Genomic DNA, 17,170 nt, shown 5'->3' with positions numbered 1-17,170 from the left:
CACGTGTTTTTAACGTGTTATACACGTGTTTTTACACGCCAGTACCAAGTTTGTTTTATCTTGTTTCTCTCGTTTAAAGTAATATTTCAACTCTAGTAGGCTATTTGATGTGTTTTATGTTAATATCTTTAAAAAAATTCGGCAGTTGCATATTCACTTTTTTTGTATACTCACGTGTTTTTATCGTGTTATACACGTGTTTTTTACACGCCAGAAGCAGGTTTGTTTCATGTTGTTTTTCTTGTTTAAAGTAATTTTTCAACTCTAGTAGGGTATTTGATGCGTTTTATGTTAATATCTTTAAAAAATCTCTGCAGTTGCATATTTACTTTTTTTCTGTACACTCACGTGTTTTTAACGTGTTATACACGTGTTTTTTTCACGCTAGTAGCTGAACAAAGACGGTTATTTTTCTTAAATGTATTAACAAAAGAAAAATGATCGAATCGCAATTTCTGCAACAAAATACACAACGTAAGATTGTTAAACTCAACACTAGAACTAGAACAAAAGAAGCTGTTGTTCGCTAGCCTGCCAGAATGAAATGATACGAATAAAACAGAGTACTGCCTCGCGGAGTACACGTGACAAAAGGAGTGCAGAAGTAATCAAGGAAGCATGCTAACTGCAGGCATTTGTGCATCCCCCCCAGCTCGTAAGGCGAAACTGTAGACTTACGAGCTCGACCCCTTGATTACCCATTGACCAGAGGATGCGTCTAAATCCAATGCCGGCCGTCGGGACCGCGTGGAACGGCGCAAAACAGGCGATTTTTCAATGTGAGGGACTCCACTTGTAGGTTCGGTTGGTTCCACTGAATCGAAAGGTAGCGGCTGCTTTGGAGGTTCAGGTGAGTGCTGTGGCTCACAAAGCTTCGGGCTTGAGGCTGGTGTCGGGCAGGTGAGTGCGGGCGGACTGTGATCTGCATCGAGAAGCAACATCGGAGATTCTCCAATTTCTGGGCTAGGGCCTATTTCGTGATGCGGAGGGTGGGGAGGGCAGTAGTCCGTTTCAGGAGGCTGGGCAAAAGAAGATGATGGGAGGCTCTGTGGGTGAGCAATGATGTTTGGTTGAGGAGGGATGGGATCGGCACATGCTTTAGTATGTGGAATTACTCGCAAGAAACGTCGATTCCGTTTTGTGATTCTGCCCGACCCGTCAACTTTCACTACATATTTGTCATGCGGCAACGTTTCGACAACCATTCCCACTTTGTCCCATTTTCGAGGATAGTTGCCGTTTTGGTTTTGGATAAATACGCGTTTTCCACATTGTAAGGTACGTAAAGGACGAGTATGCTGAAACAGCGCCTTATCGGTTCGACCAGCTCGCAGGCGAAGGGCGTCTTCCTTTGCCTTCCATGTATCCCGCCATGTACGACGAATGTGACGATTGGAGAACTTGACTAGGCGGTTTACAAAACCGAATGCGTCGCGCAGAGGGTGACCGAACACGATCTCTGCTGGAGAGATGTCACAGTCAGGATCAGGTGTGTTTCGCAACTGTAACAATGCACGTAAGAAGGAATCGTTGTTCAGGTCTCCGTTTGGGCTCACATTAGTCATGAGCAAGCGTTTTACAGTTTTGACAGCCACCTCAGCTCGACCATTAGATTGAGGGAAGTAAGATGACGATATGCGGTGCTGCACACCCCAATTTTTAAGAAAGAGTTCAGTGACGGCAGCCGTAAATTCGGGACCCCCATCTGTAGATATTTCCTCAGGAACACCAAACGTGGCAAAGTACGAGCGCAAGAGTTGAGTCAAAGCAGCTGCTCCTGCGGCACTCGATCCTGATGGCGTGGCAAATACATCCGACCACCCAGAGAATCTGTCCCCAATGACCAAAAAGTGACGGCCCCCATAGTCAAAATAATCTGCAAAAATTTTCTCAAATGGTGTAGCTGGGGGATCACATGGCGTCGGGGGAGGAGCTGCTTGAGATGGAGCATTACGATTACATGAAGTACACGAGTCACGAATAGCATGGATATCATTAGTCATACCGGGCCAAAATACTATAGCACGTGCCCGGCGTTCCATGGCAGACACACCTTGATGACCAGCATGCAACGTTGAGAGTACTCTAGGCCTAAGCGATGGTGGTACAACAATACGATCATGATATAGAATAACGTCGTCTTCAACAAAGAACCCGTCACGATAGGGGAGATATGGGCGAATGTCGCCGGTGTTGGGAAAGGTGAATCCCGTTTCAATAGCTACCATTAACTTGCTAAGGTTTGGATCGGCGGCTGTTTCCCGAACGATTTCAGGCCATTGCAAGCAAAAGGCATGGGCGGCATCTGCCTGTATGGCAGTAACCAGCGCCATTTCTGCTACATTATTTTCTGCACACGACGCTACAGCAATGAGATCGCATGATACTGGGTGACGTGAGGCAGCATCGGCTGCGCAGTTGGTTGTGCCAGGTAAGTGTGCGATATCAAAGCGCCACATTAGTGTACGCTGTTTTAAACGAAACAGGCGAGTGTTAGTGATTTCGTCCAACGTACGGTCACCGAATATTTTTACCAATGGCTTATGATCCGTTACAATAACCAAATTATCACAGCCTTGCGTAAAATACTTTGTCTGTTCTAGGCCCCACGCAACTGCTAGGGCTTCGCCTTCTATGGGAGCATAACGTCGTTCGGCCGATGAGAGGAATCGGGATCCTGCAAGAGTCACTTTCCAACCTGATGAGCAGCAGTCCGGTATAGTGGAAGCACATACGCAATGTTTTTGGAGAAGGAAATATCCGATGCCTTTGTTGGACCAGTCAGGGCGCAAACATGTTCGACGGCAGGGGTCAAAGATTTCTACCCCATGGCGAATAGCATCAACGATTGCCGATTTGGAGGCGGCAAATGCGGAATCCAGCTCCTGAGACCATTCGAACTTATGCTTTGGGCTAAGGAACGGCTTGAACGGTGCCATTAGGTCACGCAGTTGAGCATAGTTTCCTACTTGGTTGATTAATCCGAACCAGCTGCGTATGTCTGTGATATTATTCGGGACTGGAAATTCTTGGATGGCGAGCAAGTATTTAGGGAGGGGCTCGACCATTGCTTCTGAGATACGGAATCCAGCGAAATCTACGGTGCGTTGGGCAAATTGAAACTTGTCCGGGTTAAGGACAATGCCCGCCCGTCCCACTAAAGTGAGGAATTTTATGGTTCGCCACCAATGTTCCTCCAGTTGGCTATCATAGAACACTGTGTCGTCGACACAGCGTTCTTTGCGCACAAAATCGGTTAATATGGTATTGAAACGGCGATTGTAGCCATCCCCAGAGGATAGGAATCCTTGCGGTGCCCTAGTGTAGCGCCATCTTCCAAAGGGAGTGATGAAAGTTGTGAGATGCCGATCAGAAGGACGCAGTGGAACACTGTGATAGCCGTTCCATGCGTCAGTCACCGATTTCCAAGTGTTTCCGGGGACACGACGGGACAGCTGGAATGGAGCTTCGGAGGCGAAGGTTTCTCTCTGGCAGAATTTGTTTAAGGGGGACAGGTCGACAGTACGGCGTGGTGAGCCATCATTTTTGCGTGTGATAACCATGCGATGACACCATGTGGTGGGTTCGCCGTGGGGGACTTTTTCAAGGATTCCCAGAGCCTCGTCGCGGAGGAGATCAGCGTGTACTTTTTCTTGCCAATGCAAGGGGATAGACGCTGGTGTATGAACGGCCACTGGTTTCGCGTTGGGGTCAACATGTATTTCTATGGGAGGACCAGCCATACAATGTAGCGCGCGGTGCGGGCAAGTGTTGAAAGTGGATGCGGCGTACCTCTGGAGTAGCCAGTTTGCCATCTTGTCATTGTTTTCAGGTGTGCATGGGAACGGAAGCTTGGTTGGGGGAGCTGGAACTGCACCACGTTGAGGGCAAGTGCACGACTCCAGTTGCTTGCTGGGTACTGTGCATCCACCGTTGACAAGTCTGACGACGTTGATTTCTGGTTCGATAAGATTGTGCGCCATTTCTTGCTTGATCTGATGTTCCCCTAGAGTTGGGAACTTCGGGGATAGGGCACCTAAATGCAATAGTGTGTCATGAGATAAGTATAACTTGTCAACGTCTGGACTGATGTAAATCATGCACCGACGTTCAACATTGCAGCCGTGCGCTGTACCCCGAATGATGGCACGAAATGCTCCTGTAATGGAAATAGTAGAGCGATTTGCAGCTATTAGGTTTGGTGCGGGTACAAGGGTCTCTTGTCCAAAGCCGGATTGCACAAAGTTCTTCAGTGACCATACATTTATTTGGGCACCAGTATCTGCGATTGCTGTTACTTGTGCTATCACGCTAGTGTACCTGCCTTGATGACATGAGTCATCCATAGATATGTCTACCCGAACTGTGGGATGTTCTCGCATGCGGGATGGTGTCCAATGCCCTTTTTGGAATGTGTGGTGAGGACCACGAATTGTTGAGAACATTGGGTCTCGGGCTGCGATGTCAGTTTGTGTTGAGGCAAATGTGCCTATTTGAGGTACAGTAGGTGCTACACAGAGTGCTCCGACTGATGCATCTTTAGGAGGAGCGCCCCATTTGTTTTTATGACGAGATGACCGAAAGCATTCGAGACAAAGGGAATAAGGCGTAGTGTTCCAACCTCTGGGGCCTTCTCTGTAACGATTGAATAATCTATTGCATTTAGGGCAGTGAGTTTTTTGTGACCAATTGGGAGAGGAAGGTGCTGCCTGGATGTGTCCACGGTCTCTTGGAATAGGGCTTTGGCTTTTCTTGCGCTTGAACGTCGACACTGCCGAAACGTCATGAGATGGTACCGCATTGCGAGCCATTTCTTTAATCTCGACAAGGGCGATGATATCGTTGATGGGAATCGACAATACTTTGTCCATTCCCATCATTTCGCGACGAATCTCACTGTCCGAAATTCCACTGAGTAGTGTGTCGCGGATCATGTGATCTGTATAACTAACTTTCAGCCCGCAGGAACATTTCGTAGTGAACGCACATATATCCGCTTTTCCTCGAGCACGAGCTGCAAAAGCGCGAAATTTTTCGTCGCGCATTTGGTGCATCGCCATAAACTCCGACCGTAACACCCCTGTGGCGACAGGTATAACGGCCAGTTGTCGCATTGCAAGCAAAAGTTCATCTACAGGTTTGCTCACTGTCTCAGCGTCAGCTTGGAGAAGGCTGTCCCCTAGGGCTTGGCCGGTACATTGAAATAACTGGACTGAAGCTGCTTCATCAGGAATGCTGCAACCTTCTTTAAAAGCCTTCCATCTTCTGGTGAACACGCTCCATTCTTCTGGAGAAACTCCAATATCTACAGTAGGTCGATTTAGCTTCGGGCCAAGGTTTACGGGCGCTGGAGCGTTGCGCGTCGTAGCAGCATGACTGTACGTGTGACTTTGCAGCACCACACAAGCAACCGCTTCGGGCACGTCGGCTGTTTCAAAATTACAGTTGGGAAAGGCGCATGTTATCACCACCATTCCACAAATTTCTTTAAATTAACCTTATCCTATTGCGATTCGATCATGAACAAAGACGGTTATTTTTCTTAAATGTATTAACAAAAGAAAAATGATCGAATCGCAATTTCTGCAACAAAATACACAACGTAAGATTGTTAAACTCAACACTAGAACTAGAACAAAAGAAGCTGTTGTTCGCTAGCCTGCCAGAATGAAATGATACGAATAAAACAGAGTACTGCCTCGCGGAGTACACGTGACAAAAGGAGTGCAGAAGTAATCAAGGAAGCATGCTAACTGCAGGCATTTGTGCAGTAGCAAGTTTGTTTCATCTTGTTTCTCTCATTTAAAATAAATTTTCAACTCTAGTAGGCTATTTGTTATGTTTTATGTTAATATCTTTACAATAGGAATTGTGCAACTCAGAAATACAGTATTATGTAATTTTCATTAAAACCGAATTTCTCCCCTTTATTATTCGTAAACCTTATATCGCGGTTACCAGCGGTCACCTGATTAAATATCCCTGTGAGTCTGTGACATAAAAAAATGGCACAGAATTTCACTAAGTATTTGCTTATCAGCTTAGGAGAGGACTTTCTAGAGCAGGGGTGGGGAACCTGCGGCCCGCGGGCCGAATGCGGCCCGCGTGACTGTTCCATGTGGCCCGCGTCAAAATTTTTTTACCGTTGTTAATGTCAAAATTTCTTCAAGTTGCAGGGACCGAGTCAGCTTTTGAACTTCTTGTTTGCAAAAGTGAACTCATTTGAAGCTAAACTACATCTGTGGAAAGTGCAACTTGAAAACAATGACACCGCACATTTCCCTATCTTGCAAGAGCAAAAGCCTTCTACAGCCAAATATGCAACAGCCAAATATGCCCATGAATGTGTCAATCTTATGGAGACATTTAATGCAAGATTTTTGGACATAAAGAGTAAAGAAATGGAGTTTGATATTTTTGTCTCTCCTTTCAATGTGATTGCAACTGATGTTCCTAGTAACTTGCAACATGAAATAGTAGAGATCCAGAGTGACGGTACGTTGAAAGCGATGTACCAAAACATTCCACTGCTGAACTTTTATCAACGCTACATAAATGCTGATGATTTTCCAGTCATGCGGAAATATGATTTGAAATATGTGTCTGTTTGGATTGGAAGCACCTACCGTTGCGAGCAGTTTTTTTTCCAAATTGAATCTAACAAAAAGTCGTCTTCGCTCCAGACTGACTGATAAAAACGTGGAGATGCAGTTAAGAGTTGCAACATCTTCTGTGTCAGCAGACATCACACGACTCACCAAAAATAAAAACTTTCAGCCATTCTACTAACTGTGAAAGTGAAATAAATCATTGTCTTCTTCGCTACATTTTTTATCTGTAAATAACATTTCGAAATTTTTAGTGGCCCGCCTGTGTTATTTCTCATTTTATGTGGCTCGCAATACTAAAAAGGTTCCCCACCCCTGTTCTAGAGTGACTGTTAAGTAGGCTACAAGGTTTGTGTTAATTAATCTTCCATTTATATTTAGAAATCATTAACTGATTTAAATCTACCGAAAAGCGCCTGAAGATAAAAGGTTCAATCTTTCTTTTTACCAAAAGATTGTGCACGAATCGCGGTGAACATACCGAAATGGTGCAGTGCTGCAGTGTTGTCAGATTGGGCGATTTATCTGCAATTGGGGTACTTTTAGTTGGGCTTGGCGCCAAAAAATGTTGGTTTGCGACTTGCGCTTTTTTGGGCTACTTTCAGTCTCTTATTTGGCGCGATACGGCGCTTAAATTTGGCAGAATTTTAAGTTATTTGGCAGTGAATTTTGAGTTGGCAGAATTGAATAATTGGTAGAATCCCACAAGCCTTTGAAAATGTTGGTAAATTTTTGGTTTGTTACGGAAAAAACTACGTTATTTTTATGATTCGGCATGAGGATTGATTTTACCGCTGACCATGAGCAGCTTTGACTGTTGTTACATTAATGCTGTATTCATTTTCATCCGGGAAAACGGAAGGACTGAATGGCGAAAGCGAAATTGCACTTGTATCGAATATCGGAAATTATAGTTATGATCTTGGTTTAGTGCCATAATTTTTGAAGCTTTTATTGGTGTGTAAGCTATAAATTAAAGTTGGAAAAATTGAATGTCAGTGGAGAAATTTACTGAATGTAAACTGGTCTTCCTGGTATGATGAAAAAACAATGATAGACTGTTGTAGCTTGTAGGCTACTTTTTGTACCAAGGTGTACGAGTTTAGAAATGCTGCAGTGCAGGGGAGTATAAATTTAGAGAAGTTGCTCAATTGGCACTAACAATGTATACCAATCAGCAATGCATTGGTTGAGCGAGCCTTTTTGAGAGTTTCTGCAATCAAAACCAAACTGCGAAATCGTATGGGACTTCAACTTTTGTCAGCGATTTTGAGGATCAGAACTCTGCTGCAACAATTGGAAAAATGCTGTTTGATCCCCGGTCATCAGTGCTGAAGTATGACAGCTCTATTTATGAAAATGAAGCTTCAGCAGTTGATGATAGAATTTTGTCGGGTCTTGGTTCTTAGTAGTTCATCTGAGTTGACGGGCTTATGCTATGCGTTAGCAATTAGCATCTACTATGGAACCATTTGTATCTTGAATTTGAAAATAGGAATTTGTATGAAGTCTGTATAGCGTTGTCCTGTCTAAGTTTTTTTCTATTGAACAATGCTTGATTCAATATTGAACATTCTACTTCTTGTATGTTGTAACAGTGTATGCATTTTGTATCTACACAATCAGCATGATGGACAAAGATGTTGCTTTGTCCATGACTCTTGGGGGCATGCCCCAAAACCCCCTAGAAAGCTTGCGCCTTCGTCGCTCGATAATCAACGTCGCGGCGGCAAATTGGGCTACTTTTAAATCGCTTTGGCGCATTTTTGGGCTCTTTTTTTTCAAAAAATCTGGTAACACTGCAGTGCTGTTCAGAAAGGTAGCGAAAAGCTGTGCCTGTTGTTGGTCATCTATCGAAGTATGGTACCTACCTACAGGCTACAGGGCTTGCTGTAGAGTGTAGACAGTGCATTTATTTCTATTGTATGAATAGTTTTACTCGATTAGCCTATCATTTAATGTGCAGTCTTGAGAAACAACACTGATTGAAAATACTTTACTGTCTATGTTAAGTAAGTCCAGTCTATTTTGTGCTACTGTAGATTAAAAATATGAAGACTATGACTGAGAGCATTTGCAGTCGTAGACTTTATATCAAGAGGTGAAGTTGATCTTGTCCTAGAGAAATGGATATTTCATGATAATGATGTTTTGGAATGTTATTGGCCTGAGCTTCCCGGTTACAAGGTTCGCCAGTTATGCCTACAAAATTCAGATGTCAATCCAAATTGGAAAAAGTATCATGTACGAATTATGTACAAAACAGGTAAACATTAATATTAATTTATACTACCCATTAAGTTATAATACATATGGTACCTAAATAAAAGTTGGAAACAATCAGAGGTAGGGTTTTGCCAGTAGAGTACCCAATGGCCGGCTATATTATACATATATATAATTATGGTGACTTAAGAGTTGGAATTCACTGGCCTTATGATTTTCTCTTACTAACTTACATTGCCAAGTGTCAAGGTTGTTTCATTCAACAATCAACATGTATATGTATTAGGGCAGGTTGATTTTAAAATTTGATATGGAATATAATAAAGTACCGGTAGTTGCCAATAAGTGAAAAACATCTTTCGCAAGTAAAAAAAAATAAGTAAAGTGCAACGATCGCTTCCGGAAATACGATTAAATTCTTAAAAGTTGCTCCCCGCGTTTTCTTTAAAAAGCGCTAATATGTAGCGCCGTTAGCGGAAGTCGTCATAACAGCCGCAAACGCGCGATGACTTTCTCCATACTTTATAGATGATGTAGGCCTACCTAATCACAGTAAGTTAGCGGAATTTTATAAGAATAGGAGACCTGAACAGTGAAAAAGTTGTTGTTTAGCTCGAATGCAAATTAAGCACTTAATTCAGTGATAGACTGTAGGCCTAGTGCTTGTTATAAGCCTGACGCGTCTCTATATACTTAGGCTATTCATTAGATTGAGTAGCCTAATCAGCTTATCATTATATACATCATTGGAGATGTGCTTCTTATGAATATAATAATAGATCGTTATGAGCAATGATTTGACAAGCCAGTGAATCAGTTGATCCAAGCCTTAAAGCAGCCGGCGGCCATCGCGGCCATGGCCGCTAAGTAGTGCTTGAATGACCGCCTGTGCTATCTCCTTCGTCGGCCAAGTTTGGCCGCCGGTTTCTTCTAGCCAATTATTTAATTTCGCAATAGAATGATCGTGGATTAAATGTCGAAAATATGTAGTATCAAAGAGTGGCGCAGAATTAGGTCAGCGCATCATAGTCACTACTGTTGTACTGTATTGAATATATCCAGCTGCGATCACCAGCGCTGTAAGTCTTGTTTGCAATTCCCGATGTTTATTTTAACCAAGTGTTAATCTGAACTGCTAATTTACATCGGCTGGCAATATTGTTGTTTTTATATCGATTCAATGTTGTCGGACATTGAATCGTTGTTAAAAAGGAGAACTAGGTTAGTTGACATCCGTGGGTAAAACACGTGTCTTCATAGTTGAAAACGCTGTGGGTTAGTGACTTCACACCCTCAATGGTGACATCATAACGGAATAAATGATCAGGTTTTATGAAAGGCGGTATGCAGTTGAAACAATTTACTGAGCTGCGAGCAGTTAAAACAATTTAGGGTCGTTAGATGGTCCCGCAATGCCGGATTACAATCCCGATAAAGCATTTAATGCGTGGTACAACGATTCTATTATTTTGCAGGACGTCGCCCAGACTGCAACAACGCTAAGTGATCATTTTAACATTGTTGCAAGTTTAATGCTATTTACTTGTGCTATCGTTATTGTATTTTGGCCTCCAAGCACGCAGATATGGCCGCCGAGAAGGAGCTCTCGGTAGGCCACGATGGCTGCCGGAAAAAAACACGAGTTTTAAGGCCTGTGATCTATATAAAGTTTTTTTTAAATTTTATTTAATTTCAGCTAGTAGCCTTTGTGATAAACTTTCTTGTTTACAAACTCTTATTAAAACATGCCAAAAGAAAATCCGTGTTTAACACGACAAAGTGAACAGCATCATGGAGGAGGCCCTTGCGAGCTTGCCAAAACGGAGCCTAGCACTTTCAACAACTAATTCAATATTATTACCACCTTAACACTGCTAAAATTAAAAGAAATATTTGGGGTATTGTTTTGCGCATCAGCGAGGATTTAATTAGTATCTGGCAGGCAGTAAGCTAAATCATCGCCTATGTTTGATTTCTGACAAAGCGATCAACAGAAAAATTAAAGATTTATTGAAATTGGTTAAGAATATAAACTGCATACACGCAAAAGGCCGAGCAAAAGCTAATCTGGGAATGTATTTGTTCGCTGGAAGTTGTGGCATGCAGGGTCGCAGGGATACTCGAGTCAACTGCAAGCTTTTTGATTGCAAGAAAGAGCACATTCTCTGTGTATTCTCTGCAAATGCCAAAATTCCATTGGAAGAAAGAGCTTATCTGATGGATCAAACGCTAAAAATTGGTCCTAAAGGTAGGCTATCTTTCAAGTGTTATTGGTTGATCGATCAGCAGTTTCAAAAGCACAAAATAATGAAAAACGGTTACAAAAACTTCCCCATGACTTCCACAAGGAGGAAGGCGACATACCTGGACCATCAGAATTACCCGAATGGATAAGTAGCTCAAGCACGTCAAGTTCGGCGTCAGACAAGGTAAGCACGATTTATTTAGTCGATTGAAAGTGATAGGCTACATATGAATTGGTACCACAATGAAAAAATCAACACGTGCATCATATTGATGTTATTTAATAAGCTCAGTGCACAAAGAGTATAAGTAACCTAAAAATTTATATACCGAAACTATTTTACCTTTGTTTGCCATAAATCCCTGATGTTTGAATGTTTATAATTTAGGCCGGTAACATTTGATTTGTATCACAGATTTATTATTACCATAAGTTACTTTTTTTAAATGTCATCATGTTTTATTTTAGAACAAGCAAGAGTGCCGGCCTGCGAATACAGCATCGTAAAATTTCCTTTTTTCCGTTTAGAGAGGAGTGACTGTATCATCGCTTGGCAATGCATTATTACATGACATAAAACATCTTTTGAGACCGGAAATTGATCTCCGTCACATTATTATGAATAAGCCCAAACTGGATCGAGCCAAAGCAGAAACCAAAGTTATGGGCGAAAAATTAAACACAGCAGCAAAATCTGAACTGTTTTTTTCTTGGCGTCGATAGTAAAAATTGTAGCAGTCGCTAACTTATTTTTGTATTTTTCTAGCGAGCACAGGGCAGCAAAAAAAAATCCGTTAGTCAACTGGAATGCAAACGAGTGGCAAGAGTTAGTAAATATCAGCGATCTTGAAAGCCCAAACCCACTACTGACACAGGAAGTTTCAAATTAGGACCTTCAATCATTCGTTGACAACGATCGGAAACTGAACATTTCTGATGTACCTCACATTCGCAAAGTGTGGAGAGATGCGTAAAACTGGTTTCGGAAGCTTCGCAAGTTTCCTACGGTTTCGAAAATCGTCACAAAACGATTGTTGCCAAAGCTCTCAGTAGAAATATGCGCCGGCCGTTTCCGTCTTAAGGTCATTATCGTCACTCCTACGACGAATTGCAGTCCGAGCTGTGGCTTAGCTAACCAACTTTCACTTACTGTAGTTCGCGTATACTGAATATTTGTTTCATTTTTATTAATTTTTTACTTCGAAGAGTACGCCTGAACATAAAAGTTTTCATTTTGAGTTCCCGAAGGATTGAGTCAAAGCAGTTTAAACGAAAAATAAGCAGCCATTTTCGAAGTTGGTTTTGCGCCATCTAGCGGTAATGCAATTTTCTTTCATAAATCGAAAAAAATTCAAATCAATTTCCGCAAGCCGTTTCTCATCCGGTATGGCTGATATTTCACAGAAGTGAGTTTTTCAGCTAAATCTAACTACCGGTACATTATTCACTTTAATATTCCAAAAAAAGCATAAAATCGATCTGCCTAATATGTATATAATATGTTTTCCAATATATGGAGTTTTGTGCAACAAAATTTATGTTTGCTCTGTTGTTTCTGTTGCAGCACAGCTGCTTGTCTTAATTAGCTGTCAATTTTTTGGTATGTAATTTCCATTTAACCGCTTTAGCAGGTTGTTATTATTCCATATGCAATATGCGTGAGATCTTATTTTTCAGTGTATCGTTTTTACTAAGCTTGATCACTGTTATGGGAAGATGACATGTTAACATTTTGCAACACATAATTTGGCTAAAGCACTGATAAAGTTACAACATGCTGAAAATACTTCGAGACCAGCATGTGCCCCAGTTGGAGCGCGATACATTGGACAGTCCAGAATAACATAGTCGTCAGTTTGTTTTTGTGTGCGACACTTGTAGGTGTAGAGTGAGCCAAGCATATCACTAAATATATTTTGTTTAAGCGAGGGAAGCAATAAGGCTGGCGGGGGGTTAGAGCGTGCCAAAAGCACGCATATTCTAGGGGGTCCGGGGCCATGCTCCCCCGTAAAAAATTTGCAAAATTACACTCAAATTATGGATTATAGCGCTTTCTGGAAACACTTTCAGGGTAATAATTTATGAAATTTATAGGCAGATAAACAGCTATTAACTTATTAAAGGTAGCTGTTACACACGAATGGGCAAAAACTGCGGCTAAAATTAGAGAACACAAAAAACTCAGCTACACAAAAACCCAACAGAGTAAGCGATTCTGAAATTGCTTCCACAGATTAGTTTAAAGAAGCGTAAATCGCGTAAACTTTGCCCGATTTACGATTTGCAAAATTTATCGGTGTCTTTCTGTGTGTCTAAAACAAATCCTGGGGGTGTTAATAGCCAGATGTCTTGGAAAACGATTTAAATTTATACAAATTATATTATATTTTCAACAAAGGGTTCAACTTCGGAATCCAAACTTTGAAAATTTGGGGGGGGGCATGGCCCCTTTCGCCCCCTGGCTACGCTTATGCAGTAATGATGACAAACGAAAGAAACGCCCCAGTACAGTGCCGGTCTTAGGGTATTTTGGGCCCTGTGCGGAATATGCTTTGTGGGTCCCAATGACAATGATACAATTCAGTAGCGTAGCTAGGTATTTTGAAAGGGGAGGACGGGTGGTTTGACGGTCGGCGGGCGAAGCCTGGCAGCGTAATTGCCGAAGGCGACACCCAGCGGCGGGGGATCTGGGAGTCCTCCCCCAGAAAACTTTGAAAAATTACGTTGAATTTGGGGCATTCTTTGAGCATGTTCAACAAAAATTTGGGTATGAATATTACTGTAAAAAGGTGTGTAATTTCCATTTAACCGCTTTAGCAGATTGTTATTATTCCATATGCAATATGCATGAGATCTTATTCTCCAGTGTATTGTTTTTCCTAATCTTGATCACTGTTATCGGAAGATGACCTGTTAATATTTTGCAACAGATGATTTGGCCAAAGCACTGATAAAGTTACAACATGCTGAAAATACTTCTGATTTGGCTTCAACAGCAGCTAGTGAAGAAGAAGTAAATGATAGTAGACAACCTAAATCGAAAAGAAGAAAGCGGTATAACAATGCATTCATTTTTCCCTGATATTTGTTCATTCCATTTTGATTTTAACTGCTCAAAACTAATTTTACCCTTTCTTAACTTAATTATAATACATGGGTGCATGCTAGTACTTCGCATTATAGTAACTTATTGCATTGAAGTTACAGTTACACTAACGTGGCAATTGTATCTAATGTAAGTACATTTTGGCTTGTTACATTGTACCTGACAACACCGTGATGCAAATATAAGCTAATCCTTTAAGATACCTTACACCCATGCATTTCTACGTTTATTGCATGATGATTGGTTGTATATATGCAAAATATGTTGATGTTGACAAGATATCAGTAGGTAATGTACCAATAAGCAAGGGCAAGCATGACATCTAGCTGAAGTAACTGTTTTCAAATTATAAATGCAGGAATTGCCGGTTGCCTATGAGGATTGCATATACAGATGAAAGCGACTCACCGGAGTCAGAAAATATCATTACTGTAAGTAAACAAATACTTTAATCACTTATTAATTATAATAATCCCAAAATTTGACGATTTTTAGGTGTTGTTTTTTAGGGAAATTGAGCGGTTTCTAAAAGTGGTATGATTGTAAAAAAATATTGCAATCTCATTTTTAAGGTTAATAGCACGGATTAAGGTGTTCAATCAGAACTTTTCGAACGTTGCCTAAATATGCTGTCGTCATCCAGGATTTTGAGACCAGCATGTGCCCCAGTTGGAACGCGATAGATTGGACAGTCCTGAATAACATAGTTGTCAGTTTGTTTTCGTTTGCGACACTTGAGGGTGTAGAGGGAGCCAAGCATATCACTAAATATATTTTGTTAATGTTCACTCTGACGGTCACTAAATCTTCCATAGGTTTCTACTCCTGTACGAGCAGCTGAGGTTGCTACAACCTTGCAGCAACTGCCACAAGTTCCGGAATTTCCACAATCTTCCTCTGTGAGGGCACCACAGCAATCAAGTCCAGAGCGCGAACAATCAATCCTTGATTTTCACTTGGATGACAATCAGTTGAATGTTGCAATCGACACTACGCCTGAAGTGACCAAGAACATATCTTGTGACGAATTTGTTGCGCTGCAAAGTGAAGGTTTGCACCTGGTTAAATTAAAATCTTGAAACTTGTTCGATTAACTTCGCTCAACAATTGCTCAGCTGCATCGGTGTGATGATATAGTTTTAGCTATAATTGTTCACTTCGTTTATTTATGTTTACTCTCTTTTTTATCCTTCGTAACTCCCATCTTTACTCACAAGCAGCGCATTTTGAAAATTCAGTTTCTCGAATTTTGGAAGATCTGTTGAGTCTCTCACGTGAGCGCCCCTACAAGAGCATTGTTCTTAATTGGCAGTATTATTTACCACTCGTTTTTCTTGTTTGGCAGCTGCTTAAATCACAACTGCCCTAGCGTGGGAGCTATTCTTTTTGTATTGTCAAAGCAAAGTACCTTTGCTAACACCAAATCATGTTAAAGCAACTATTTATTTTTCACACAGTTCGACGAATTCGAATTGCTCAACTGGAAATTAAGGGAATTTTAAATTCTGTCAACGAATAATTGGATATAATAATGACAAACGAAAGAAGCGCCCCAGCTCAACAAATAGAGGAACCCCCTTCGGACATTCCATCTTTTCCCATCAACAGCCTGGAGGATTTTGATCAGCTTGAACACAACCTGGGAAACAGCACTGTTCAAAATAAACTGGTAATTTTTTTTTACTGTTAACATGGCTGTGGAATCGGTATCACAACTCCGACTCTCCTCATAGAATAGACATACAAGAAATACTGGTTATTTTCACCCTCTTTAAAACAGTTTTGCAATGTCGTACTGCTGCAAATTTCTTGAAAGTTTCAACCAGCATTGATTGCAGCAAAACAACGATTCATTGATTTGCAGCAAAACAACAAAATATACATTTCCCAAAGTTTTTGACACTCTGACAATGGATAATTTTAAAATTCCTCGCAATGTAGAGCATTCCTCAATTTTATATAGGGGTAGGAGTCAGTGCAATTTTTAAAACTCCGACTCCTTTGGCTAAACAATAAACATTGTTACGGCTCTGAATCCACGGCCCTGACTGTTAACAATGAAATTTAACAGCTTGCAATATGAGTGCGCTCTACGTTTATTCTATGGAATATAACCGTGAAGTCCAAGTTTTATATGATAAATGTTGTTTTGCAGATTTCTTATTTTAGTCGGTATTTTTCGACGGACTACAAAAAGAACGTAAAGCAACTTCTTTTTGGAGTATTTACGGATAAGCTTATGACGAAGTTTAATTGGATGGGTCAACGCGGTTCCAAGCGTCCAATTAAAGATTGCAAACTTATTTTTGTAATTTATGGTATGTGTCCTAAACTTTAGATTTTGCACGTATACCCTGCTTAAGTGCTTAATGAACGTATGTTGCAATCTATTTTTAATATATTTGATCCGTGAAGAATTCTGTATAGTGTATATCTATTGGTAGCCTATTGCTTTTGTGACTAAGCACTAACTCTTTTTTGCTTACAGCATCAGTTCGAACATACAGTTACACAAAAGACGCAACCATGGGCGATGTTAAAGCTGTTGTGCAAGAATTCCTCAAATCAGCTGAAAAGAGAATAAGAAGACAGTCAGTTGCAAGGACATCTTCATCCAGCACGGTTCGCCCAACTAATGATGTGTGAAACAGCTGTACTGTCTTCAGTTATATCTGTGTTTTTTGGCATGTGTGATTTTGGTACCAAATAAATTGCCATATTAAATACGGGTTTGATGTGTAAAACACGGGTTTAGAAGTCGTGTAAAAACACGGGTTGCGTTTGTGCAAACACCCGTGTAAAACACGGGTTAGATGCCGTGTAAAACACGGGTTTAGAAGTCGTGAAAAACACGGGTTGTGTTTGTGCAAACACCCGTGTCATACACGGGTTTTACACGAGAAACTGGGGTAAAAAAACACGTATCTTTCTCGTGTTTTTCACGAGCCAATGTTTATGGGGTTGTCATCATCCTCCAGGAGACCC

General features: G+C 41.2%; 1 protein-coding gene across 2 annotated transcripts; it reads left to right on the top strand.

Annotated features, from left to right (window-relative positions):
- The first annotated feature begins 8,546 nt into the window (after positions 1-8,546).
- On the top strand, positions 8,547-16,824 carry LOC145779413 (uncharacterized). Of its 2 annotated transcripts, XM_082591002.1 has the most exons (7): positions 8,547-8,874; positions 14,010-14,133; positions 14,544-14,616; positions 15,001-15,235; positions 15,643-15,854; positions 16,341-16,503; positions 16,674-16,824. In XM_082591002.1, exons 1-5 carry the CDS (start codon positions 8,862-8,864, stop codon positions 15,702-15,704), a joined length of 507 nt encoding a protein of 168 aa, XP_082447128.1. In that variant the 5' UTR covers positions 8,547-8,861; the 3' UTR covers positions 15,705-15,854; positions 16,341-16,503; positions 16,674-16,824. The 2 variants fall into 2 exon arrangements, with proteins under 2 accessions (XP_082447128.1, XP_082447136.1); XM_082591010.1 differs by lacking the exon at positions 14,010-14,133.
- Positions 16,825-17,170: the final 346 nt, after the last annotated feature.

This window comes from Aplidium turbinatum, chromosome 1 (genome assembly GCF_918807975.1).
Source record: "Aplidium turbinatum chromosome 1, kaAplTurb1.1, whole genome shotgun sequence".
NCBI lineage: Eukaryota > Metazoa > Chordata > Ascidiacea > Aplousobranchia > Polyclinidae > Aplidium > Aplidium turbinatum.
The sequence above is the reverse complement of the archived record's forward strand: the minus strand, read 5'-3'. Positions and strand labels throughout refer to the sequence as shown.

What these genes read in the sequence shown, in the direction of transcription:
- LOC145779413 (XM_082591002.1), top strand. An exon ending in AGTCAGAAAATATCATTACT is followed by an intron (nt 14,617 to 15,000) that starts GTAAGTAAACAA and finishes AATCTTCCATAG; the next exon opens with GTTTCTACTCCTGTACGAGC. An exon ending in TGTTGCGCTGCAAAGTGAAG is followed by an intron (nt 15,236 to 15,642) that starts GTTTGCACCTGG and finishes TTTTTCACACAG; the next exon opens with TTCGACGAATTCGAATTGCT.